This window comes from Dipodomys ordii, unplaced genomic scaffold (genome assembly GCF_000151885.1).
Source record: "Dipodomys ordii isolate 6190 unplaced genomic scaffold, Dord_2.0 Scaffold12, whole genome shotgun sequence".
Classification (NCBI taxonomy): domain Eukaryota; kingdom Metazoa; phylum Chordata; class Mammalia; order Rodentia; family Heteromyidae; genus Dipodomys; species Dipodomys ordii.
In genome coordinates, this window is record NW_012267228.1 from 11,902,255 (window position 1) to 11,929,369 (window position 27,115).

The window sequence follows — 27,115 nt, forward strand, 5'->3', positions numbered from 1 at the left end:
TGTGCCTGCAGTGCCAGCTACAGGAGAGGTATAGATAGGAGGCCTTAAACCCATCCAAGCTGGTGCTGGATCTGAAAAAATAACCAAAGCAAAAAGGCCTGTGGCATGATCCAACTCAGAACCCATCGCTCTGAGTTCAAACCCATTACCCTCAAAAGAAAGAAAAGAACAGGAAAGAGGAGAGGAAAAAAGAATGGAAGGGGACTGAAGTTCTGATAGCCCTGGTCTTTCCTGCCACGCAGGCTGTTTGTGGATATGATGCAGTGAGTCACCATGACCCAAAGACTGCCCGTGGGATGCTGGGGGTGGGCACGGTGTCCCCCAGGGGACTCTGTGCAGACTCTGCAGCCCTGTGCGAAGCCCAGGCAGCCTTCCCTCGGCTTCCTGCGCTGCAGGCTCGCAGACCATGCAGCTGTCCAGGGCCCTGGGAGATGCATGCTTTGCACATGCCGTCAGACATTCCAGACAATTCTATCTTTGGAGCTGTTTTCTAAGTGAAGTCTAGTGGGGCGGTAGAGCACGTGTTGGGGGTCACAACTCACTCTCAGTGGCACGCCCAGCACCCCGGGCTCCCCAGAAGCTCTTTCCCTGAGACTTGGCCACCCAGAGCTCCCATAATGCACAGCACCGACTGGTCCTCATTCTCTTGTCATTCTCGGTGTCCTGTGTGAGGAGAGGACTGTGGCTTAGGGCCCCTTCCATGGTATGTCTCAGGCCAGGGCAGGCTGGCACTTCCCCGACGGTTGCAGTCTGATGTGATCATCTGCCTGGTGTAGTTGGGACTGCCCAGGAGAAGACGAGATTGGCTCTGTCACCAGCCCAGGATGCTCACTTTCACTTTGACAAATACAAACCCATTCCACCTGCAGGACTTGTCAGACCCTGGGCTGGTGGCTCCTTTACCTCTGCTGCTGTATCCTTGACCCTTCGCTTAGTGACTTTGTCGGCTCTGAATGGTCACAGGCCTCAGGAGGGGGTCAGTAAGGTGGTACCCGCCGTGCAGGTGGGCAGACACCATATCTCTGCAGTTCATGCTGTTTCCCCCAACAACCTCAGGCTCAGTCCTTGTCCCACCCGCTGCTGTAATCCAGGTGTCCAGTGAACACTGGTCAAAAGACTCCCCAACAGGGGGCTTCCTGCAGAGTACCCACCCCTCCCCCTCAGCCAGGGACCCCTACAGAATCAGTGTCCCCCAGTGCTTAGTTAGCCTCACAAGCTGGCAGGGCAGGCAGCAAATATCACCAGTCTTGGCAGTGTCTTCTCATTCTTATGTTCCTGGGGACTTGGTGTCTGTCTGTCCCTGCCAAATAGTGGGCAAGAGACTCTTCTAGAATCCCTACCCCTCCCACACACGCACAGGCCAGGCCAGGGGCCATAACTCACTCCCCACCCCCCACCCTCACCCCCGCCCAGCTCCCCTGTCCTTAATTGGGCCAATCTGTCTGCCTGACACCTTGCACTCTGGCTCATTTTCTTCACAAAGCCCTCTCCTGTCACTTGACAGATTCTCAGCTGTCATGGGGACATTTTTCAACGTGTGTTCTTCCAGTGATTTCCCAGCCAGGTTTTGCTCTTCTTAAACCCACGGTGGTTTATAATTTCCAAATGATTTACCCTGTTCCCCACTCATTCTCTCCCTTCCCCTTCTCCCACTCTGTCCCAAGTCCCCCTGCCCCTGTGGCACAGACACGTGGGTGTGGGGTGGGCGGGGGTGGGGGATGCTGTAAAGTGGCCTCGCTTGTTCAGCTGTATGGAAGAGCACAGTCTTAGCTGGGGTTCTCCCAAAGCTGGCGTGGTGGAGAGGGAGAGGGGAAGGGAGGCTGGGTTGTTCTCTACTGGCTCCCGTCGCAGTGTTGAGGGTGGGGACAAGGTAAGCGAGCCTTCCTCTCCTTCCTGCCCTCACAGCTAAGTAGCCTTTCTTGGTTTGAGAGCAAACTGCTTGAGGCAAGCTTCCAGAACTATCTGCAGTATTCTCTATTAGCTTCACTGAGATCAGGAGTGAGGAGGTGGCAGGTGCACACAGATTTTCTGGCCACTTATACACACACACACACACACACACACAGAGCTCCCTGAGTTTGAGTTTGAGTCTGACACACACACACACACACACACACACGGCTACCTGAGTTTGAGTCTGTGACACACACACACACACACATACACACACACACACACACCGCTCCCTGAGTTTGAGTCTGTGACACACACACACACACACACACACACACACACACACACACACGGCTCCCTGAGTTTGAGTCTGTCTCTTCGGGCACAAACTCCTTATTTGTTTGTCTTCTTGATAGCCTCTGAGTTTTGAAGGATTTCTGCTTTCTGAAGTAGGCTCTAGCCCAGAGGAACTCTCACCAGACTGTCGGGTCCTCGGAGGGAAAAGGAGGCTAGCCAGGCAGCACTAGGGTAGGTGTCTGTCTCTGGCAGTCAGCCCATGTGAGGAGGGGTGTTGGTGCCCCCAGATGTGTGAAGGAAGGGTCTGGGTCTCCCTGGGGCTTCCCAGCTGTGAACATATTTGGGTGGGTCCTAAATACAATCCAGATGAGGGGTACACATGATGGGGGAGAAAAGCCGGAAGTGGATTGTTTTCATCAACTGGTCTGTGGTCTGTCTGGCGGGGTTCCTTCCTGCTATTCTGGGTGCGTCTCTCAGATCTCTGCTCACTCTGCTGTGGAAAGATCCAGGTTGATGTGTTGGTCTCACCAACCCCTTCTCCCAGGCTCCCGTCTGCCCCTCATCCTGGGAGGTCTGGTGTGGAGCTGGGAGCTTGGCCACTTCCTGATTTCTCCCACCTTCCAGGGAGCATCATGGCAGCACTGCGGCCCTGGAGACAAGTGTCTTCTGGAACATAATGTGAGCAGGGGTCCTTGGATAGGCAGCAGGCAGACAGGACTGGAGAGGACAAGCACGAAGTCAAGCCCCCCCGCTAGGCTATGGTGACACTACCTGAGGACACAGTAGAACTGGAGGTGGAGATTCTCCTGAATTCCAAGTCCCCTGAGGTGAGACCTGACCTCCCCTTCCCAGGCACAAGTCCCCCCCCCCCACCAATCACCAGCTCCAGGGGTTCTGGTCAGGGGTCATCTGCTTGGTTAGAACTGAAGTACCCTCTGCATTCAAGGAAATTCCCCACCCTGGCGCTCTTAAGTATATGAGGCTGGTGGAGTTCTTTCTCTACTGCACTATCTGGTTCTCTCCTGCAAACTTCTAGAATAGACCTGAACACTATTGTTCAGCCAAGCAACATGCTGCCTCGTTCCCCTTTCAAGCAGCTGCAATGCCCATAAGCCACTCTCTGGAGCATTCCCCCTTTGCCAGAAGCTTCCACTCCACCAGGTCCCTGTGCCTCTTGGTTATATAGGTTGAAAGGAAGGCAGCTTTCTATTATTGTTACCAACACCTGAGATATGTCATCTTGTACAGAGAAAAGACTTATGTTGGCCCACAGTTTTGGAAGTTTCTATAATGAGGCTGCATATAGTGGGGCCATGCTGTTTATCTCAGCCAGGAAGAAAAAGAAGGCCAAAAGATCAGGATCCCACAGTCCTCTACAAGGACACACCTCCCAATGACCTACACCCTCACACTAAGCCCCGCCTCTTAAAGGTTCTACCACCTCCCAACAGTACCCTGGCTTGGGGAGCCAGCCTTTCACAATGAGCCTTTGAAGACTTTCCAGATCCAAATTACAGCAGGGTGTGGTGATGCCTAGACAATTTGGATACCTTTAATACTCCCAGATGCACACAGGGGCTTCTTAGTGCTCCTCTCAGGAAAAGGATGTGTGCCTAAAGTATATAACTGTGGGCGGGAACTTTTTAAAGAAAAGTGGCATTTCCTTCTACTCTAAATGTAAACCTTCCCCTCCCCTTTGCTCTGATGGTATCAGTAGCTTCTGTGACTTGATTGTCCATCAAAATCTGACATATTTGCATGGTACTTGAGGTGGTCACAGATAGCTGGAAATGACATTGTACGCTCGTTTCGACTTAAAACCTCCAGTAGTAATTAGACCCGTTGCTAGATCTTGTTATTTTTAATGTGTTCATAAAGAAGCGCTGTTTTTACTGTATCATAAATCCATTCCATATGTCCATCGCTGTAGAGCTGATCTTCTCTATGGTCACTTGCATTTTATTTCGTTTGTTTAAAACCATGGCCATGCAAAGGAATCTGCTCCTTACCCATCCCAAGGGCTACACTCAGAGGAAAGGTTGGGAGCTAGGCTCCATGCCTAAAGGCCTGCACTGGGGTGTCATCCATGACGCTAGACTGCAGGAAAAGTGATCTTCAGTCTTACCCACAGGCAGGGTGGGCCCAGGCCACTGTCTCCAGGGACAGTCCCTGTTCACTCTAGGTGTCTGCATTTAATTACTCCTACTCCTCCCTTCTGCTTTAAAATCACCCTGGCTTGGTAGAGATAGAGTGGTCACCATACATATTTGTGATTGAGATGAGGTGATGTGTGTGTGCGTGTGTGTGTGTTTGTGTGTGTGTGTGTGCTTACTCAGGCGCTGCCCTGGCTGGGAGAGGGGAATGGGTAAAAAACAGTGAGCCTGGAGAGCGCAGACCTTGGAAAGAGAGCAGGAGAAGAGAAGGGACACTTGTGGGAGAAGACATTTGTTCTCTCCTAGACACCCCAGGACCCTGAAGTAGAGTTCTTGACTACACTGGCCTTGGTTTGAGGGGATCTCAAAGCAGACAGATGACCTGTGACCTATGTCCATGTGCAAGCAACTAAGCTGGGCTATGAGCTTGGCTTTCATGCTAATAGGGAGAAAGACCTGGGTCAGAGGTGAGTCCCCAAGGAGTGTCATTTCTCTCTAACACCTGCTGACCCCTGACCTTCCCACAGCAGACCCCCTCCCAAGCAAAAGGGTCAGTGTTCCAAGAGAGGGGCATTCAAAGAATGGTCAGCTTCCTGACCAAGTAGCCAAGAGGCCACCCAGAGCTGGAGCCATTTCCTCCCCATACTGACCCATGCCCCTACCTCCCCCCGCCATTCCAGCGCTGTCTCCTAAACTTCCCAGCTTCCTTGAGCAGACTCCTCATCTGTAAAATGGCAGTGCTAATAGCATCTGTCAGGCAGTGTCCCCACAGGGAACACACACCACACACCACACACAGACCATATACAAAGGGGCTGGGTGCCCAGGGAGCAGAAGGGAATGTAGCTTCTCATAATCCCGCTTGCCCCTGGCCAGGCCAGGTAGCAGGAGCCTGGGACATGGAGAGAAGGCTCCCGTGAGAAACTCAGTAACAGTAGAGAACGGTAGAGAACTGGGTCCAGCATGAGACAGAGGGGCCCAGGGAAATAATAACTGGTCTCAACTTCCTGCCTCCAGTGTCTTCCCTGGCTTGCCATTGGTCTAACCAATGGGCAACCAGAGGGGAGGAGACACATGAACCTGGTTCTCACAGGTTAGCCTAGGCTCAAGCTGTGTGGAGAGGGTAAAGGAATGGAGCTGGAAAGACAGAAGGCTATCCTCACCTGACTCCCTGGGGCAGATTATAGAGCCTTATCCTGTCCAGTACTATTCTTTGTTCTGGGCCTAGTCTATAGGATTCATTACAAGGTGTTGAATGAGCAAATCAATGAGGGCACGCACCTTTACCTGCTGGCAGAAAAGCCTCCTGTCCATGCTATAAGCTCCTAGGGAGAGGCATTGAGGCCCACTGACTGAGGAAGGTGTTGGGTAGAACAGGTGGGCTTGCTTTGGGTGGAGCGTGGGTAAAAGAGACTTTAGATGTGAATCTTCAGATGGTACACATGCTCACAAATGTTGCACACATCTGCTCAAGTCTTAATTGAGGGACAGAATAGGAACTTCTTGGTGCCAGAAGAGCCCAGGTTCTCCAAGTTCCTTTGGATCTTTTTGGTCTTCTTTGTCATTCTTGATAGGTTTTCAAATTACAGAAGTAACAGAAATCTTTTGTTGGAAGTGGTGCTGTGGCTCAAGTGGTAGAGGGCTCGCCTTGAGCTGAAGAGCACAGGGACAGTGCCTAGGCCCAGAGTTCAAACCCCATGACCGACAAAAAATATATATATATTTTGTAAAATATATCAGGCATTACAAGTAAACAGAATAAAAGCCAGTAAAAAAAATTTCATGCCTATAATCCTACTTACTCAAGAGGCTGAGATCTGAGGATCAGGGTTCAAAGCCAACCCTGGCAGAAAAGTCTGTGAGGCTCTTATCGCCAATAAATTACTCAGAAAAAGCTGAAAGTGGTTCTGTGGCTCAAGTGGTAGAGCACTAGCCTTGAGCAGAGGCTCAGGGACATTACCTAGGCCCTGAGTTGAAGCCTCAGGCCCAGCAAGATAAATCATTATTAATATCTTGATCTACACCATTCTTGGGCCTTTCTTTGTATCAGGACTAGAAGAACTATCAAGTTTTAAGTACTTACTTTATTGCAGGTATTACACGTATTCACTAAGTTCCTAGTATTTTTTTTTGGGGGGGGATGGGTCCTGTCCTGGGGCCTGAACTCTGGGCCTGGGCGCTGTCCCTCAGCTCTTCAGCCCAAGGCTAGCGTTCTACCACTTGAACCACAGGGCCACTTCCAGCTTTTTTCTTTTCCTGCTTATGTGGTACTGAGGAATTGAACCCAGGGCCTCATGCATGCAAGGCAAACACTCTACCACTGAGTCACATTCCCAGCCCCCCTAGTATTTTTAATAGAAGCACAGATTAAGGACAGATCTAGTGATGTGTCCAAGGTCAAACTGCTATTAAGTAAGAGCTGGAATTTGAACCTGGGTAGGCTGTCTTCAGAACCCACAGTGCTAGACAAGTTGATTGTGAATATGTCACAAGATAAAAAGCTTGCCCACCACCCCATGGCTCCTGGATTCTAAGTTGTGTGGTGCTGGCCCTCACTGTCTTAACCCCTCCCAGGCTACAACAGAAACGTCTTTTGACCAGGCCAATTGAGAAATGAGCATTGAACCACAGCGCCCTCTGGCCCCTCCAGCAACTCTGAAGGGCTCATTCCAGCAGGGTTGACCTGCTGCATTGAAATTCGAGATGAACTCTTATTGGTGGGGGTACTGTCTGGTGAACTGTCACTCAGCTATTGAGGAGAAAAGTAGAAGAGTAAGAATGCAGGTATGGCTTCCACCCGCCGGCAATTCCCTGAAGTTCAGGAGAGCCATACCCAGAAGGCATAGTGTCCCTGCAGGGGAAGGGATTTTCGTGATGGTGAGCAGGTGGAGTCTGTACCTCTTCCCTCCCTTCCAGCCCCCTCCCCTGATGTCACCTGGAGCTAACTAACCTGACACAAGGCCAGGCAGGATTTTCTGTGTGCCTCCACTGAAACCCATTTATCTTCCTGCCTCTTCCCTTCTATGCTAGGAGATGGTTATGAGCTAATCTTCACTCCGAGTCAAGGGTTAAGGACTCTTGAATTTTCACACCAGCTTTCAGTGCGGTAAATCCAGCACCACACACACACACCAATAACCGTCGTCAGGCAGATAATGTTGAGGAGGACTGAGCAGACCAGAATTTGCACATTAAGCCTGCGTGGATATTCTTTACTCCCGAGAGGATATTTACTTATATCTATTTTGTGCTGAAACACATTGCCTCTGGGTCTGTCTTTCCATTTTCTGCTCACTTTTAATAAATAGTAAATACAGATAAATATGTCTCCACAGGGAGAAAACCTACCGCAGGGCAGAATGATAAATGCTAACCATCTCTTGGAAAACTAAAGGCCCTACTGGAGCTTAGCTCTGGTGGCTCATGTCTGTAATCCTAGCCTCTGAGGAGGCTGAGATCTGAAGATTGAGGTTTGAAACTCTGGGGTAGGAAAGTCTATAAGATTCTTTATCCTCCAGCAAAAAGCTGAAAGTGGAGGTGTAGCTCAAGCGGTAGGGTGCTGGCCTTGAGCAGAGAATACCAAGGGGGAGCCCAAGGCCCTGAATTCAAACATCAGTACCAGTACACATTAAAAAATTTTTTAATTTATTTATTGCCTGTCCTGAGGCTTAAACTCTGGGCCCAGGTGCTCTCCCTAAGCTTTTGTGCTCAAGACTATTATTGCTCTACCACTTGAGCCACAGCTCCACTTTGAACCTTAATCCTCAGACCTCAGACCCCCGAGTACCTGTATTCCACAGGCATAAGCCACTGGCACCAGCCCAGTACAAAAAATGTAAAAGGAGGGAAGTTAGGAAGGAAGGAAGGAAGTTAGGAAGGAAGGAAAGAAGGAAGGAAGGATGGAGGGAAGGAAGGAAGGAAGGAAAAGGAAAAGAAAGAAGGGAAGGAAAGAGAGAGGAAGAGGGAGGAAAGGAGGGAGGGAGGGAAGGCTGGAAGAATATCTGGAGAAATGGCAACCAGTCCACCAAAGGTGTATTAGAGAGTGGGCTAATCCGTGGTGGGTGACTGGCACTCAGTCTCCCGAGCCAGGGACAAAGGTGGGCTTGGACATGGCATGAGAACTGGGCATGTTGACTTCTATCAGCTTTCACTGATGCTTGAACAGTATTTTCATTTTCTGCCCCTCTGGCCTGCTGTGCTTGTACCCTAAAGAGCTCCAGGCACCCGAGGAAGCCTTGACACGGTTAGGTTTTTTAAGTAAGAAGCACACCACGCACGTGGTATTCAGGTAAGGGGTAGGTTTATTCATCGTTCTGGCTGGCACCAGGCCATGTTGGCCCTCCATGAGGCTGGGAAAGGCCTGGGAAAGAGCTGGGAAAGAGAGCAGAAAGAGAGCTGGGAAAGAGAGCGTCTGGGCCTGGGCTAGGCCTTATCTAGGGTATGGGTGGAGAAAGGTGTGGTCACATCAAATTCAGGTGTGACCTCGTGGATGCAGATGTGACATCTTCCAGGTGTGCCAGTGGCCTAGGTAACACAGGTACTGGGTGAAAACTTTGCTGCAAGGAGGGTGGAGTCTGCTTTTCATCCAGGAGCGGCCCTTACAGACACAGAATCACAGGCCTCTGAGGCTGAAGACAACCACCACACTCAAAAATGGTACAACTCCAGTGCATACCAGCATCGGCTTCAGGTGCTTTCGGTATGGAAAGGGTCAGATTAGCAGCTGACTTTTGTCATGGAAGAAGTGGGGTCCAGGGTTTTCCTGGCCTTCAGATTTCTCAAGAAAAGCCAGGCGTTGTGATTTTTATGTGAACTTTCTTCATTTGCAAATGTTGACAATGACTTCCAACTTGAAAAAAAAAAAAAAACCAAACCGTATGAGCCAATCAAAGCAAATCCTCATGCTGGATCTAGTTTGCAAACAGGTTACACAATCCAATCTAACCTAAAGGCTGATCTCGGCTTTAGATTGTTCCCACTAAAGGCAAACTCCAAAGATGATTCTGATAGGGGGAAAGTGAATGTATTCATTAGGAACAGGCTGTGTTGAAGAGTCCCCAAATACAGTCAACACTGTAACTGAAGGAAGGGTGGCCCTTTCTCCTTTAATAGTCTAGAGGCAGGTAGATGGTCCAGGATCTCTTTGCTGGGTGAGGTCGTTCAAGGACCGAGATTCCGTTTACCTTATTGTTTCAGGTTGTCATTATCCATAGATCAAAACTGGCTCATAAGTTCCATCTGTGTGTCCTAGCTGGTAGAGAATGAGAAAGAGACATTCAGACCTTTGAAGAGTGAGGTCCTATATTACAGAGGTCACATCCTCTCATATCTGGCTGGTGAGAACTTAATCACATGGTCATGACTAGCTGCAAGGGATTCTGGGATTTCTCGCTCCTCCCACCTCCCACTGCTGCCATTGGGCACAGGAGCAGCTTAAACTTGGGAATTGTATTTGCAAAGAATTATTAGCAGGTCAATATGAGAGGGCAGAAGAAGTCTCTGCCATAATGAAAGAAGGATCTAGAAAGACAGTTGGGAGACCAGCCAGAGGTAAATTCTACCCAGGAGGGGCTTGTTCTCAGTGTGAAGCAATCCTCTTTTTCCTCACATACTTTTGCTATTGACAGGGAGTGAGGAGTGATGTCCAAACTATCAAGGGTTTTGTTGTTGTTCTTTGTTTTGTTTTTGTGAGGGACAGTACTGAACTCGGGAACTCAGGCTTGCTAGGCAAGTGCTCTACCACTTGAGCCATGCCTCCGGCCTGTCTGTTGCTGTTTGATTTGAGATGAGGTCTTTCTTTGTGGATCTCGAACTCCTGGACTCAAGCAGTCCTGCAGTCCTCCTGTCTCAGCTTCCTGAAATGCTGTGGCAATGGGCATATGCCACTATACCCAGCAGTTCCAAACAGTCTAATTGCGGTTAGGTCTCATCCCTGGCTCACTGGAGCTACCACACAGGTTGGTCCCATCAGAGAAGCCAAGAGACTTAGCTAGGATTTGAAATGAGGCCGTCTGACTACAAAGCTCACACCCTCTTCCCTGCTTCCAATTTCCTTATGCCCGCCGCTTCCCCAGAGACAGAGACAGCAAACCTACTGGGTTGTTGAGAGGGTAAACAACGGTGATGGATGGAGTTCCTCTGCTAATATGAATGCCTTATTGTTGTTATTCTTCATGCCCTGACAGTATTCGCAGCCTCTGCCACAGCGCTGCCTCTAGCTGGTGGATTAAGGAAAGTCAGAACGCACAGCCCTAGTGGAGAGTCACACGGGGACTGGAGTTAATGAAGGGTGGAAACTCCACCTGTGGCACTTGGCTTCACTATTAACCTGGACAAGGCCATTAACTCTCTTGTAATTAATTGGCTTATTCCGTGACACATTGTTGCCCCACAAATGTGCATCTAGATGTACCCCACATTAAACAAACCCAACTTATAAAAACAGACTTGTTGGAAAGGTAAATGACAGGAGGTAATTGTTTAACCACAGGAGACTCTTCTTCTTTTCAGAAGAAGACTTTTATCAAACTGCGTTGAGAAATATGCTGAAAGAGTCTAGAAGAAAGGGAGGATACAAGCATTTCAGTTCTCTTTTAGTTCTTCTGGGAGTGTTCTAGAATAGCTTAGATTCCCAGCACTCTGTAATGATGTCACAAGGCACTGATGAAGTTGGGATTGGGTTGAGGGTTGTTTGTGGGGGACATATTTGAGGTGTCTACCAAGACCCTAGCTCATCTTTGAGAATCTAGCCACTAACGCACTGCAGGAAAAACTGTCCAGTTTTTCCTTGACCTGCTATCATAAGATAACCTGCTGGGCATAGCAGCTCACCCCTGCAATACGAGCTACTCAGGAGACTGAGTTTGGGAGGATCGTAGTTCAAAGAGAGCCATGGAAAAAAGGTTGGGGGGAAGCCAAGCACCAATGGCTCATGCCTGTAATCCTAGCTACTCAAGAGGCTAAGATCTGAGGATCATAGTGCAATGCCAGCCCAGACAGAAAAGTCTGGAGACTCTCATCTCCAATGAATCACCAAAGGCCAGAAGTGGGGCTGTGGTCCAAGTGGTAGAGTGCTAACCTTGAGCACAAAAGCTCAGGGACAGCACCTAGGCCCAGAGTTCAAGCCCTAGGACTGGCGCACCAAAAAAAAAGTTTGGGTGACTTCAGCTCAACAGAAAAAAGCTGGCTGTGGTAGTGTACACTTGTCATCTTAACTATTGTGGGAAGCATAAATAGGAAGATCAAAGTCCTGGCTGGCCCTGGCGGAAAAGTGAGACCCTATCTTAAAAATAACCAAAGCAAAATGAGTTGGATGTGTGGCTCAAGCGGTAGAGCCTGCCTAGAAAGCAGCCTTGAGTTCACATCCTAGAACTGAGCTTTAAAAAATAAAAAATTAAAATGTATACTCCTGACCCAGAAGCAATGTATGAGTCCACGGAGCTGGAGTTGTATTGCCAAACAAAAAGAAGAACAACTAACCATCATCTAGTCAGCTTCCACCTTACAAGTGGGGATTAGATGCCAGGTTGGGCAGGGGTTTCAATGCTGTGCATGCTCTGAAGAGACAGAAAGTTGGCCTCTGTAAAGAGACAGCGGAACAGGCTGGCCGCTGGGTAACCTGGCTTTCCTCTTGTTGGATGGGTATCCATGAAATTAGCTCTTCAGTCAAAACCCCATTGAGCTCCCTCCTCAGAAGGAGTTGTAAAAAAGCTTCATGCTACCCACCTCAGGCAGAAATGAAGACTCATCTCTTTGCTACAATTTCCTCTCCAGGGACCCACTTGATTCAAAGAAGCCTGTTTGTCCTGGCTACTGATGGGGAAGGATGTGGTCCACGGAATATATTCCTGCAAGTTAAATGAGTGATGTGGATCTGGTGGTTCTTGTCAGACAAGAGAGATGCTTTGATGCAGGCCCAAGGAATAAACTGTCTCCTTGGAGCTAACCTAGCACGGCCTCTACCTTCACTGAAGATACAAAGTCTTTGCTGTATTTCTTTCCAGGGTAATGGAATCAATAGTACTACTACTACTACTAGTAGTAGTAACATTATTATTTTGCTGGTCCTGGGGCTTGAACTCAGGGCCTGTGAGCTGTCCCTGAGCCTTTGTGTTCAAGACTAGTGCTCTACCGTTTGAGTCACACTTCCACCTTTTTTTTGTAGTTTATTGAAGATAAGAATCTCATGGACTTTCCTGCCCCAGCTCCAATCTCCTCAGGTCTCAGCCTCCTGAGTAGCTAAGATTACAGGCATGAGCCACTAGTAACTGCCTTGACTCAATTCTTGCTGAGCAGGCTAAGGTGAAGCAGGTAGAGAGAGGTCTTCAGGATATACTAATGAAATTTAGTGAGTAAAAGCAGAGCAAGGGCAAACCCCTCACTAAGGCCTCTCCAAGCCTGGACTCATTTCTGTTGCTTGCAACTAAATGAAGCACACAGCACAGCACAACACAGTAGGCCTCCACTTGCTTGACTCTCCCCTTGCTCCTGAATTTCTACAGGAAAGAGAACCTTGTCTGGGTCCATGGAACCTTGGGCTCCTTGTCTCCTGATTTTCTGTATTGCCTGTTGGAAATCTACCCTATTCAGGGCCTTGGCGACGGTGCTTTGCACACTCGTAGGTCTTTATGAACCGAGGGGCTCGCATTCCAATGTCATGAGCTTCTTATGAAAGGGATTGATCATCCCTGACCTCTTCTCATAATCCCTTCCTCCTCCTTAATCCCATCTGGTTAAACCACTTCTAGCAGCTTGTCATTTCCCCCTTTGGTTCCTAGTGTCACCTGTTCAGGCTTCGTGGCACATGCCAGCCATTGTGCGGAGCGTCACAGAGAGCATGCTGGGTCATTGTCATAGGTCCTATGCTAGTGACACTCCTCATTTCGTAGATGGGGAAATAGAGATGCCAAGTTATTGTCTGACTCTGCGGTCTGAGGTCAATGGCACCCTGCTTCTCTCCCACTCTGGCTTCCCTGGGTTTCTTCCCACCATTTTCACCGCCTGGAAGAGAGAAGGCCCAGGTGTCCTGCCTGGCAGCCAGGCCTCCGGAACTTGGCTTTTCTCTTTCCTCCTTCCCTTCAAGCCCAGCTGCCAACCTGGAACACAGCCCTTTCCAAGAAAGCCCAGGAGAGAAGCCAAATGTTGACTCACCTGCCAGACTCCGGGATGCAGCAGCCAAGATGCCTCCGGGCCTGTGCAGCAGGCGGCTTGGCAGGGCTGGCCCCTTGGGGGCGGGGGCAGAGGGGTGGGGGCTGTGGCAGCTCTGTGGGGGCAGCTTCAAAAGGCCAGGCCTTCTCCTTCTCTCCTGATGCCTCAGATTCCAGAGGCTAAAGAGATCCATATGAGCCCCTCTCCCCACAACCTCCTTCGGTCCTTTGGCCCTGGAAGCTTCCCACTGAGGCAGCATCCTAAGAGTGCCCTGTGATTTTTTTCCCTCTCATACCACCCCGGTGTGCATACCCCACCTCCAGTCGTTTTCAGGGTTGTGGATGTGATGGATTTTTACTCCTGTGATTAGCTTGTTCGTGGCACAGGTGCCCGAAGCGAAGGAGATTATCTAACCCAGAGCTCTGATCTAACTCATGGCCCTGATCTAACCCCACAGCTCTGATCAAATGTAATGAGCCGGATCTAACCCCGTGGGTCTAATCTAGCCCATGAGCCTGATCTAAGCCATGGCCCTCTTAAAGCAGAGCAGAAAAGGAAGAGGGAGGATAGAAGCAGAAGAAGGATTTGTTCCATACTTTCTGGCTTGAAAATGGAGGTAGCTTTAGGCAAGAAATGAGCTTCTTCTAGAAGTTATACTAGCCTAGCTGACAGCCAGCAAAGCACAGAAAAGCTTAGGTCTCCAGCCACGAGGATTCAATCTGCCAGTAAGAAGAACACACTTCTAGGTTGATTTTTGTTCCCCCCAATACTAGGGCTTGAACCCAAGTTCCCCCATTTGCTAGACAGGTGCTCTATCACTTGAGCCATCAAAGAGCCCTGCAGACATTTTGGGGTTTTTATATTAATGGTAGGGTGTTACATTTTTGCCCTAGTGTAGTCTCTGACAAAGATCCTTCTCACTATGCCTCATGGTACCTCAGAGTAACTGGATGACAGGTGTGAGTCCCTCTGTTGGGCCCTAGATTCTTTCTCAAAGCCTTCATATTCTCATTCAGCTTCACTGACAGTGTGATCTCAGACTTCTCATGGAATCCAGTGAAGCTCATGTGGACTGCTGGCTGATAGAACTGTGAGCTAATGAATGGTGTTGTTTTAAGTCTTAAGTGTGCCGTGATTTATTAAGTAGCAATAGAGAGTGAATACACTTTTGATATTGAATAGCTAATAACAGACCCGTGTCTGCCTAACCTGACACAGTCTTTCTCATGGGTAACCACTCTGTTCTGGCCTCAGCCCAAAGATCTTTTTTTGGTGGGGGGGAGGAAGGGGTGGTACTGGGTTTGAACCAGGGCCTTGGTGCTGTCTCTTAACTCTGTCTACTCAAGGTTGACACTCTACCACTTGAGCCACAGCTCCACTTCTAGCTTTTTTTGTAGTTAATTGGAAATAAGAGTCTCCTAGACTTTTCTGCCTCGGATAGCTTTGAACCACAATCCTCAGATCTCAGCTTCTGCACAGCTAGGACTTATAGGCATGAGCCACTGGCACCTGGCTTCTGCCAAAAATTTTCCATCAGTCTTGTCTTCTTTTTGTCTTGCAGACCCTTCGATCTATAAGCACCTTTTTTCAACTCTCCTTTTATGATGCATCCAGCTTTTGACTTGTCTCACCCAGCAGAGCCATGCCTCTTCCTTCCTGTGGCTCACAATCATGGGGCCCAGATCTTGGCAGACCCAGACATGAGGAGTAGACCCTTCTGGGTAGAGGGTGGCTGCCTACTGCTTTAGCAGCTTTAAACCCAGACACAGACAGAGAGGGGCTCCACGTGAAGGCCTAACTAGGAGCAGACACTTCAGTTCTGGCCATCTGTGGCCCACTGCCTTGCGTATTTCCATATGTAACACAGTGTCACATGGAAAGACTTTCCAAGCCTGCTTCCGACTCAATTATGCTAAGAAATCATGCCGTGGACTACTTTCTGGGGAGCAGGGTTTTGTTTATTGTTCAAAGGTTTGAGCAAAGAATGAAAAATGGATGTTGCTAATGACTAGGGAATTCCCAGGAGGTCTCAAAGGACTTACAGACAACCAGGCCTGGAGTGCTTAAGATGGATGGATTTCAAGTCAACTGGAGCTGGAGGCCAGCTCATCCTTCCCCGTGGGCTTCCCCAAGGACTAAGATGATGTTTCTTTTTCCCGTCACACATTTACCATAGCACTGTGTTCTTGTTAAATGTACATGAGTTCTTGTTAAATGATCATTAATATGGCCACTCTACAGCTGTCATATATATATAATGTTTGTGTGTATGTATATCTGTGTATATGTGTGTACGTACGTATACGTGTATGTATGTGTGCCTGTCTGTGTGAGTGCTCATCATCACCATCATCATCATTGTAGGAGTAGTTAGTGAATATTTGAAAGATCACAGTCCCACATTGCAGAGGAAGTTGCCTCAATTACCTGTCTTAGTTCTGCACTCATGGTGTGTTCATTAACATAATGAATTTCTAAACTGTTTTTTTAATTAATGGGAAGAATGGTGTCCAAGAAAGGTAAATAGCTAGAAACGTTTCATGGTGCTTTTCTGGCCTGAGCACTGCACACAACTCTAGCCAAACCAGTTGCTCTTCTCTTAGAAAGATGGCAGCCTTGGAATTTTAACCAGTCCTGCATCTAGACATTTATGGGCTGATTTTATCACCCAGATGACTAGGTCAGCTAACTACTGCCATCTGCCTCCAATGAACTTTTTGTACAAGGACTGTCAAGTATCTAAAGAGAGAGCTGAGATGTCCTGGGTTTCCTGAGTGGGCACTGGGGCTGTTTATGTGCATGCAGCGTTGGTTCCTTGTACAGTGGAACTTCATTTGAAAGGGGCTCTCTCTAGATGATCCCACCTGGTTAAAGGAGTCAGAGAAGGAAACCTGCAGCCTTCATGGCCTTCTGACTGTTGCTGGGTGGGGAAGCTGTCATCCTACCCCTGGTCATTTGAACACCTTAGTTTAGTTTGAATTGTCTTAAGCTAGTTTGCAAAACCGCTTTCATATACATAAGAGACTTACAAATCTGGTCCAATATCTTCCCAGTAAAAGAAAGTCATAGATCTTTCTAGAAGCAGGGTGGCTGATGTAAGGAGGATTTGAATGCTGCTGGTCTTCTTTCACTAGTTAAGTGATCTCGAGTGAGTTTCTGAACCTCTTTGAACAAGCTTTGTCACCACCAAAATAGGTATAAGAATACTTGTCCTGTGAGTTGTGTGAGTCAAGAAAATGGACTTGAAAACATTCAGTAAAATGTCTGGCACGGGCATAATCTGTATTAAGTGAGCCAGGCACTAATGGCTCATGCCTGTAATCCTAGCCTAACTCAGGAGGCTGAGATCTGAGGATCGTGGTTCAAAGCCAAACCTGGGGCAGGAAAGTCTTTTGAGATTTTGGCCCAGCCACTCATAGGGGCTGAGATTGCATTGTTGAGACCCCTTACTCTTGGGCTCTGGCAGCTTCCTAGAACTCTTAAAGGGTCCAGGGCCTGTAGCTGTCCTGACCTTTCCTAGGCCTTTTCTCTATATACTTCTGTAGTCCTTCCTTGTCTTCCACTTATTGTAGTTTCTAATTCCAGTCACTCCCTGAATCTTTTCCATCATTCCCTTACTGCTTATAGCCACCATTGTCACAACAATTTCATGTTACCAGCTCAGCCTGCTCTACCCAACAACAACCACCCCACAGGTAAAGACCACTTAAGAGAAAATGTCTCAACTGATTCCAAAAGGGAATCCAACAGCTTGGTTATATAGTCAGGAGGGAGTGTGTCATGCAAATATGGTGATTACAACTTGCACCAATCACAACACAACTTAGACTTTGATCAAGACCAATCACAACCAATGGTAAGTACAGCCTTCCATCTGTCAATCACAGACATTTTGCTGAGTCACTAAGGGAGTGTCCTCCTTTGGACCTGATTGAAGACAGTCTTTGCCAAGTTGGGAACTGCAAGACCTGGCAAAGGCTGGGTTCTTTGGAATAGGATGCAGGAAGGGTCATCTAAAGTTCAGAGGCATAACTTGACCTGGGAGTGAAGGATTCTGGTGCTGATGCAGGGTGTGACTGGAACAAAGCCTCCTGAAGTAGGAGTGAGGTCTTCAACAGCCCATGGTTACTTAGTCCCTTACAGGTAGAATGCAATTCCCTTTGGGCAGTTCCCAGCTCAAAGCTGCAGGCAATAAGGTAAAGGTGTGTCAAGCAGCCTGCTCCCAAAGCTTCATTTATTCAAAGAAGTAAACAAAGGGTGCTTGCAGAAAAAGACTTAACAAAGCTTTAACATTCTCTATGACATTAGCAGTGTTCTACAGTGCTTAACCTCTGCCCCAATACTCTAGAAATATGTGGGTCACCCTGGTCTGTCTCAGTTTCCAGGAGTCGGGATGAGGTCTAGAGGAGGTAAGCCAAAAAGATAGTGCTCCCAGAGAAAGGGTAAAGCTTTTTTGTTTTTTAAAGAGTTAAAAAGGTAGACCTGACAATGTCTAGTATGTAATTTTTGTACCATGGTGTTGTAATTTTTGTATATGATGTTATAAATACCCCACAGTTTGTCCTGTTGCTGACATGGAATGCACTGGAAAGAAAAGGGGTGGAGGGGTAGAAACCAGGACCAATGGCTCACACCGGAATCCTAGCTACTCAGGAGGCTGAGATCTGAGGATCACAGTTAAAAGCCAGCCTGGGCAGGAAAATCTGTGAAACTCTTATCCCCAATGAACCACCAAAAAGCCAAAAGTGGATCTGAGGCTCAAGTGGTAGAGCACTAGCCTTCAGCACAAAAGCTCAAGGACAGCACACCCATGCCCTGAATTCAAGTCTCAGGATAGGAACAAGAAAAAAAAAAGTTGGGTAGGTTAGTTAGGGTCCAAGTCCCCTGGAGAACATCATGGGGTGGAAGGCATTACTTGTTTAACAAGTAGTAGAGACCAGAGGACAGAAAATCCGCTAAAAATTCCACTGCATCGAACAGAATGTCCCACCTCCATGCCTCCTAGCTGCTCATCATCTTAGTTGGGGGGCGGATACAGGAGACAGACCCAATTGATAACTACAGTACCAGACTGCAGACTCAGTGACTTGGCAGGTCTTCTCTAATTGGTTGGTTGTCCTATTCTTCACTTGCATAGAGACAACCAATCAGAGCACAGTGCAAGGTAGGGTTAGTGTGTGTGTGTGTGTGTGTGTGTGTGTGTGTGTGTGTGTGTGTTTAGATTTGATGAAAAGCTCATCTTTCTTACCTGCGTATATCTGGGGAGCCCAGTACTATCCTACTGCCTAGCTCAGAGGGCTGAGTTCATAAAGATGGTCTCATTCCAGATTCTTCTCTGCATGTTTTGCCATGGGCTAACATCCTCTTGAAGCAGATTGTGCAAGTGATTTAGAAGAGAGGTAAGTAGGGCAAACAGCTTCCCTTGTTTGCCTGCCACTAGAGGTGTCCCAAGAAGAGTTAGTGGCCCCATACAAGGGGAGATAATCTAGGCGGAACTACTAGCAAAGAAGAAATGTAAACAAGGTACCCCTGAGGATGGCGGAGCTCATCCCTCTGTGATCTTTAGGGGGCGCTCTAGAACATGTCACTCTAGGGCCTTGCCCCACAGGTACAGGTTGCCCCTGCCTGATAGAGGGCTGCTCCTGTGGGCACTGGCTCCTCTCCCAGAGGCCAGCATACTTCCTGTAGCCCAGGAGAAGAGACTTGGGACCTGTAAGCCACTGAGATAGGGAGAGAACACCAGCAGCTCTACTATGACAGAAAAAAAGGGAATATATGCAAATATACAAGAATACATATATGAATGAATATATGCATATGCATAGTGTTGGTAGTAGTGCTTTGGGGTGGTGAATTGGAGATAAGAGTCTCACAGACTTTCCTGCCTAGGCTGGCTTTGAACCACAATCCTCAATCTCAGCCTCCTGAGTAGCTAGGATTACAGGCTTGAGCCACTTGCATCGGACAATCTGTGTATATTATTTTTTAAAAAATAAAAATATCCTTCTACTCTTGATTTACTGGGACCTTGATTTTTATAAGGTGTCTAAAAAAGAAAGCCTGCCTTTCTAGACCACAAATCTAATACTGCTGTCACTTTGAGGGAACCAGGCTCAGAATTAGCCTTGGATTAATAATATCACAGACCGGTCCTAGGAATGACCAGCATTGAAGCCGGATGAAATGATACTAACACTAAATAAGCAGGAGGAAAAAATGCTTCGGATGAGTTGTTAGCTGGATTCAGCTCAAAACTGCAGAACGGTCAGAAGAAACTAATAAGAAAAGTCTGGCGATTGCAATGCTTTGCAATTCTTGGGGCCTGCGGTCAGCCCGGCTCCCCACAGGAGCCCTCGTGCTAATCCCCGGTGCTGACAGCGGCCAACAGGCCCGGCTGGCGCCTGTCAGGCCAAGCGCCGCATGGGCAGCAGGTCAGGTGTGTGCAGCCAGCCCCGGGCAGCGGCCTCCTCCCTCCCTGGTTCTTGATTGCTCTGGGAAAACAAGCCAGCAAAGAATAAGTTCCCCTTGTCACTGCATCTCCATGGTTATGTGACACGTGATCGCCTTTTTGGAGTTCTTGGCTGACTGGGCCACAGGGATGGGTTTGGCTATTACATTCCCTTCTGGAAAGGAAATGGAGGGAAGGAATTATTCTTCCCAAGAGCCTCAGGCTGTTTCCTAAAACAATCTGGGAGGTGTGCTTCTCCAAGTGGAACCCCAACCCTGAGGTGTCAGAAATGGATGCTGTTGGAGGGCTGAACCCTGATTGGCTTTGGATCAATTTGACCAAATTAAGGAATTTCTGAAAGTTACGATCCTGACACTGTGTTTTCAAAGAGCATCCTTTGTCTTAACAGACATCCTGATGTTTGCAGATGAACAGATAATCTCTGAGCCGTGCTTGCAAATGCGTGGGTAGGGTTGATTGGACCAGCAAGCTTGGATGGGCCCTGGGCCCTGCCTGCCCTCGGCCCTGCGCTGTCTCTTGGTAGATGTGTTTAACAATTTCCAGAATGCAAACTTTTTTATTTTTTGGTAAGAAATGGTGTCTGAGAAGTGAATCTGTACTTTTGTTGTTATTGTTTTGTTTTTTGATGATAAAGAGGTTTAAGCTTAGGATTTCAGACTTGCTAGGTGAGCACTCTGCCACTGAAGCCACACCTCCAGCCAGAGTCAGCTTTTGTTTTGAAAGGTTCCAGTAAGGAGCCAATGAAAGATTGTGCCAGAGATAGTAGAGTTGGTGAGCATGGAATTTGGGGAAAGTGGATAAGGGTCTTTGGCCCCAAACCTAGCAAACAGACCTATCCACCTCTGATGGGGCAGGGTAGGAGTTTAGATCTTAACCCCACCCAACTCCAAGCTCCTCAGTTTGGGAAGCCAGACCAGTTACCTGTATTGTCTAGCGGAAGAAATTATGTTATTGCATCCAGGAAAGAGAAGTGTTACAGTTTTGTTGTTTTGAATTTTGAAATCTACTACTGTCCAGGCATAAGTGGACTTAATTCTTGAGAGTCACTTCTTCCCTTCTGGCCCCTCTAAACTAATGACAGTTCACTTTATCATTTACGATGCTCAGGCACTATTCCAAGTATCTATAAGCCTCAAGAACGCTGTGACACCCCCACTTCCTGGGCATTGGTGACCCCAAAATTGGACCAGGTCAGGGGAGGAGAAACTCTTAAGTGTGAGCCCTTTTGTTTCTGACACCTTTGTGATCCGGGACCCTACTAAACTCATTTTAATTATGAAAAACAATGGAGTAATGTTTGCTCCTGGTTGAGTTGGTATGATGATACAGATTCTGCTGTGGTGGTTCATAAGCTCTCTGAAGGACCCAGGATCCTGGGAAAATATTCCATTTTTAAGTCACAGTGACCAGGCTTCAATCCTGTCATTCAGTTGCCATGTGACCTTAATTTCTTATCAGCAAAAGAGGGGTGAGGGTACTGGCTGTGCCTACCTAACAGAGCGGTGTGGAGACAAGACAGAACAGTGTGTGCAAAACGCCCAGCTCAGCAGCCAACACAGGGCAACCTTCCAATTCATTCAACAGTTCATTCCGGGTTTCCTAGTGGCATAAACCAGAAGTGGTTTATTGGTTCCCATAATTGTCCCAATGCATCTAATACTAGGGAACAAACAGCCTTAGTAGTAGTTCAGGTGGATTCTGTAATTCAGTTTCTTCACTAAAACTACCACTGCGGCCAGGCATGATGGCTTATGCCTGTAATCCCAACTACTTAGGAGGCTGAGACCAGAAGGATCTCAGTTCTCGGCTAGCCTCAAGGTGAAGTTCATGAGATTCTGTCTCAACCAATTACAGGTTTGGTGAGGTGGCCACAGGATGTCAATCCAGGCTGACCCAATCAGAAATCCAGACCCTATTTGAAAAATGGCAAAAGCAAAAAAAGAGCTGGAGGCATGGCTGAAGTGGGAGAGCATCTTCCAAGCAGGTATGAGACCCTACGTTCAAATCCCAGTGGCAACCTGCAAAAATAAGTAAATTAAACCACTTCAGCTTTCTTAGGTTCTGTCCTGGTCATTTAAAAGACTTCAGAGGCGTGCCCATTTCAGCAGCACATATACTAAACTTGGAATGATACAGAGAAGATTAGCATGGCCCCCGCACAAGGATAACATGCAAATTTGTGAAGAGTGCCATATTTTTAATAATTGAAAATAAACATTTATTTTCATGCTCACTTCTTAAGAAGTCACACACACAATCAAATAGGAGTCCATGTATCATGTTTTCTGATTTCTGATCTCCGTGTATCCCCAAGGTAATGCTCAGTTGTTTGACTTCTGCAAAATAGATGAAAACAAACAAACAAAACTTCGGTGTCATATTAGATTGAAAGTCTCCTTTCATGTTCTCCCTAGAAGAGGCAGCTACCTGCAGAAAGTGCGGTATATGCATGTGTGAAATACCATAGGAAAAGCTCTTTCAACAATTAATATGTAAAACCCGTTAAGATTAGGGTTATGGATCCCTGGGGTAGGGATGTTGGGAGGAGGGGAAGAGGGAATGGAGAGAGTGAAGGGGAAATGAATCTGATCAAAATACTCCATGGATAGCTGGGTGCCTGTGGCTCACACCTGTAACCCTAGCTACTCAGAGGCTGCCACCCCAGGATCACAGTTTGAAGCTAGTGGTGGCAAGAAAGTCCATGAGACTCTTATCTCCAATTAACCTCCAGAAAACTGGAAGTGGTGCTGTGGCTCAAAGTGGTAGAGTGCTACCAGCTTTGAGCAAAAAATAAAACTGCTCAGGGACAGTGCTGAAGCTCTGAGTTCAAGGCCCAGAACCGGGGGAAAAAACACACATGTACATGTGTGCAGATGGAACAGAACAATGAAGTGTGTTGAGATTGTCCTGGAAGGGAAGGGAGGGGCCGGGGAGAGTGATGGAGATGAGTCTGATCCAGGTGTATCGGATGCAGATAGAGACATGCCAAAATCAGTCCTCCTCATACAAATAATCGGTGCTTACCTGAAAAATACAAGGGGGCAAAGAAACACTTCAGAGGGCAGGGACCATATTTCATTGTCCTGCCTAAAATGTTTCCTACAGCTTCAGCCAAGAGGGGACTCTGTCCTGTTCTGAGATGGCAGAGGACAGGTATGCTAAGATGTGGACCCCAATCTATCACAGAAACACACTGCACCTGGCTGAAAAGGTCTTCCGGACTTCTGAGAAGTTCTGTTTGGATTCGAATCAGACCAAAGGCTGGGGCACACCGAAGCTCTCCTATTTTCATTAAATGATTTGGCTTATCCCAATTAAGCCTGGTGAAACCACCATACTCAATTGACCTCCTAATTACTCCTACCTCGTTTGTTTAATGAGGCTTACATAATGTTTGCGGTGATCTTTACCAGAACTTGGGCGGGGCGGGGGTTACTTTTTCCTTTACAACTTGAGATTTTTGTTTTATATTAATGTTTTATAACCTTGGATTCTTCATCATAAAGTCATAAGGAGCGTAATTGATTTGAAACTAACCATGCCCTGAAGTATATACATGTCAAATTGATTTAAATTGATCCACAGAGTTTTAAATAAAGCTCAGGCCAGAGAGTGCGATGCTACCTGATAGGAATTTTCCTAAAGCGTTTGGCCTGGCAACCAATTATGCTGCCATTCCTGCACAGAAAATCATGGAATCCCTTTCTTTTGTTTCCCCCAGTTATTACAGACTACAAAAGATAGGAACAGCTCAAAGAGGGGGAAAGGCCCTAGGAAAAGTTAGACAAGTGTAAAAGGTGCTATTTATAATTCTTCCTTCTAGAGAGCTTCAGAAAACTCACATTTTGAGAGGATGCTGGCTTGAAACATACATCTATATATCTATATCTATATATAGTTTCAGAACCTGACAATTCAGCAATCAAAGTCATATTCTCAAGAATGGTTGGAAATTAAGGACTGGTAACTTTTTAAGAAGTACTGGAAAATACAAGGTTCATTGGCAAAAGGTTGTTTTTTAAAATTTTTATGTTTTACTCTTTCTTCAGGGTCGATCAATAACCACCGCTTTTCCATGGAGAACTTTCTCTGAGCCGGTGAGCACTCAGGAGAATCTGAACTTTTCCAGGACAGAATGGATCTGTGATCCCTTTCTGCTAAATGACAGGTCAATTCAGTTCTAATTGGTCCTAATTGGCACTGGTTCCCCGTGAGACCCTGAGTTTTTTAACCTGCCTCCCAGCAATCCTCACAAAGGTGTGAAATCCCTGTCTGGCTTTGAAAAATATCAGATGTAATTTCCCGGCGGACTTCTCCACACCAAATGAACTGCTCGCCAGGCATACGGAGATGCCAGGCTCCATGAAAGAGCAACTCCCAGGGCCCCAGGCTCCCCAAGGTACCCCTCGGGGAACAGTCACACCAAAGTTTGCTGTAATTGATCTCTCCAAAACTATTTCCCTTTGTGTGAGCATTTCTAGTGGTTCCTCACTTGCTTTCCTATCTCTAGTTCTCAGTCTTTTGTTTGTTTTCCTTTTTATTTGTTTATTTATGTATTTGTTTATTTGGTGGTGGTGGTATTGGGGATTGAACTCAGAGCCCTTTGCTTGTGAAGCAAGCATTCTATCACTTGACCCACATCTCCATACTTTGTCTCTTGGTTATTTTCAAGTTAGGGTCTTATGCTTGGACTGCCCTGGGCTGGTCTGGGCTTCAGTCTTTCGACTTCTGTTTCTCTGTGCCTTTGGAATAACAGGTACGCCTACCAGGCTGAAAGATTTTGCTTCCCTCGTAATTGGGGTAACAGGTGCCCAGCCACTGGCTGAAATATAGTCTATCAACTTTTTATTCTCTCACTGCAACTGCAGCTGCCTACTGCTCAAGTCCAACTCTAGTTCCAGTAGTCCAGCCACAATGGTTTCAGATGGCTTGTGATGGTACTTTGCCATCAGAAGTCTTAATGAACTCTAGGAACCATTTTTACCCAAGCCAGAGGGGGAGCGCTTCCCCCCAGTGGCCAAGTAGAAGGCTGATGATTACTGACACACACACAAGCTCTTATTTGCATGAAGGACTCTGCCATGATTGGTGCAAATACAATCCTTTATTAGCATGAAAAGCTGTGCTGTGGTTCTTGCCATTATCCCTTCCTTGCTATATATAAGCAGCTCACTTTCAGGTCAGCCAGGAAAGACTCCTGTTTTTCCCCACTAGAAGAGCTACTATCACGATTTCTGAATAGAGCAGAAGACCCCAACTTCCTGGTTGGTTACAAGAGAAAAAGTAGCAAGAAAGGGCTTTTATATGAGGGGAACAGAAGGCACAGATTTCAAAAGCATAGGATACTTTAAAGGCTATTATAGGCTCTGCCACTGGCAATACCCTTGGTTCAAATCCTAGGTCTGTGACCTTGGTTATACTGTGTTAAGTTTCTGCACCTCAATGTTCATGTTTGTAAAACAGGAATAATAGCAACTAAAATAGATTTGGAAGGATGAAATGAGATGATGGACTGGCCATGATGGCAGATGCCTGTGGTCCTAGCTACTGGAAGTAGAAGTAGAAAGATCAGAGTTCAAGGCTGGCCAAGGCAAAGTTAGCATGAGACTGTATCTGGAAAGCATAAATACAAAGACAAAGGGGCTGAGGCATAGCTCAAGTAATTGGGTGGTTGGCTAAAATACAAGAGGCCTTGGGTTCAACTTCAACAACACAGAAAAACACAAATGACAAAAATTAAAACACCAACAAAAAATTATACATTATAATGCTCATTACAGCCATCTGCATTCAGTACACCAAACAGGGCATTGGCTAATATGGTCACCTGCTCCCCGGACATCAGGGTAAGAACAAAGGAAACCACTTTTGAGTTTTCTCTGGCTTTAAGTGGGAAAGTTGGGATGCTTGTTCCTCCCAGAGTCCTCCCTCTCCCAGATCAATGACAACATGAAGCATGTTTGATGGCGAATCTTGGAGCCTGAACTTGTCTAATTTAGTGAAATGGAGATAGAAGCATGACCACAAAAAGAATGAACACATTCACCTGACTACCTGGTTACAAATATGTGGCTTGAGCAAACATTTCAAGTTCCTTGGGGAGAAAAGTTACTATCCTTTTTCCCAGTCACTAATCAGACACCAAATTTAATTCTGTGGGGGAAGAGAAGCCAGAAAAACAAAGAGGTGGAAGGAAAAAAGGAAGGAAGGAAGGAAGGGAGTCTTTATTTTTAAAGTACCGATTTTTATTTCCTGTTGGTCTGAGGCAACTGGAATCTGGTCAATAAATACTTCAAGGACCTAGGACACCTCAGCCTTTCAGGATCTGAGTTGATTTTGCTGCCTTGCCTGCCTATGTCCCATTCTCCAGCTCTTGTTTTTCCTAGGAGAGCTACAGAGTTTAACTCATATGGTTTTTATTCTTTCACTCATCAAAATGCAGTTTTCCAAAAGCCATTTGATCTCTAAGATGCTTTGTGTCTTTTTGTATTTTGATTCCCTCCTCCCCTTTGGAAAAGAAAGGCTGATAATGTGCCAAAAGAAAATGAACTCTCAACCTTTGGAGTCTAAACTAGGTTCAAGCAAAAGATCAGGGGCCTAGCAGGGGCCTCTCCAGAAGCCAGCTGAATCTAAGCAAAGTCAGGATACTTCTGCTTTTCTTTGGGCAGCAAGGGTGCATGTGTGCATACACAAAAGCTGTCCAATCTTCTACCTTAGTAACTGAAGAATAATCACCAGCTATTAAGTACTTGCTAAAGTGCCAGTCATTGTGCTAGTGATTAATGCAAATGTTCATGGGAGTCTTTATGCATTGCCACTTTTGAGGGGGTACTCCCTCCTTCCTTCTTGCTCTCCCTCCTTTCTTCTTTCACTCATCAAACACCAATGGAGTATTTATTATGCAGTTGGCACCAACTATTCTTGGGTCTGGAGACACAGGATGCAGAAGACAATTCCATCCTTGCCTGGAGCTGACATTCTAGCTTGTGTGCAGGCCCTAACGCACATGGATGAATTTTGGCAGTAATGAAACGGAGTGGCAGAGCAGCTGGAATTCTATTTGGCTTAAGATGGAGATCAGGAGGGTCTTAGAGGACGAGACCTGGAAGTCACCAGGGGCTGAGTTACAAAGACATGGGAAAGGGCAATCTTGCCC

At 47.0% G+C, this 27,115-nt stretch overlaps 1 protein-coding gene across 1 annotated transcript in view; it reads left to right on the top strand.

The window, feature by feature from the left end:
- The first annotated feature begins 2,948 nt into the window (after window positions 1-2,948).
- Rybp (RING1 and YY1 binding protein) overlaps window positions 2,949-27,115 on the top strand; it is a 221,047-nt gene continuing 196,880 nt past the window's right edge. The window contains exon 1 of the mRNA XM_013010357.1: window positions 2,949-3,017. Within this exon, the coding sequence (XP_012865811.1) occupies window positions 2,949-3,017 (69 nt within the window). The remainder of the gene's footprint in view (window positions 3,018-27,115) is intronic.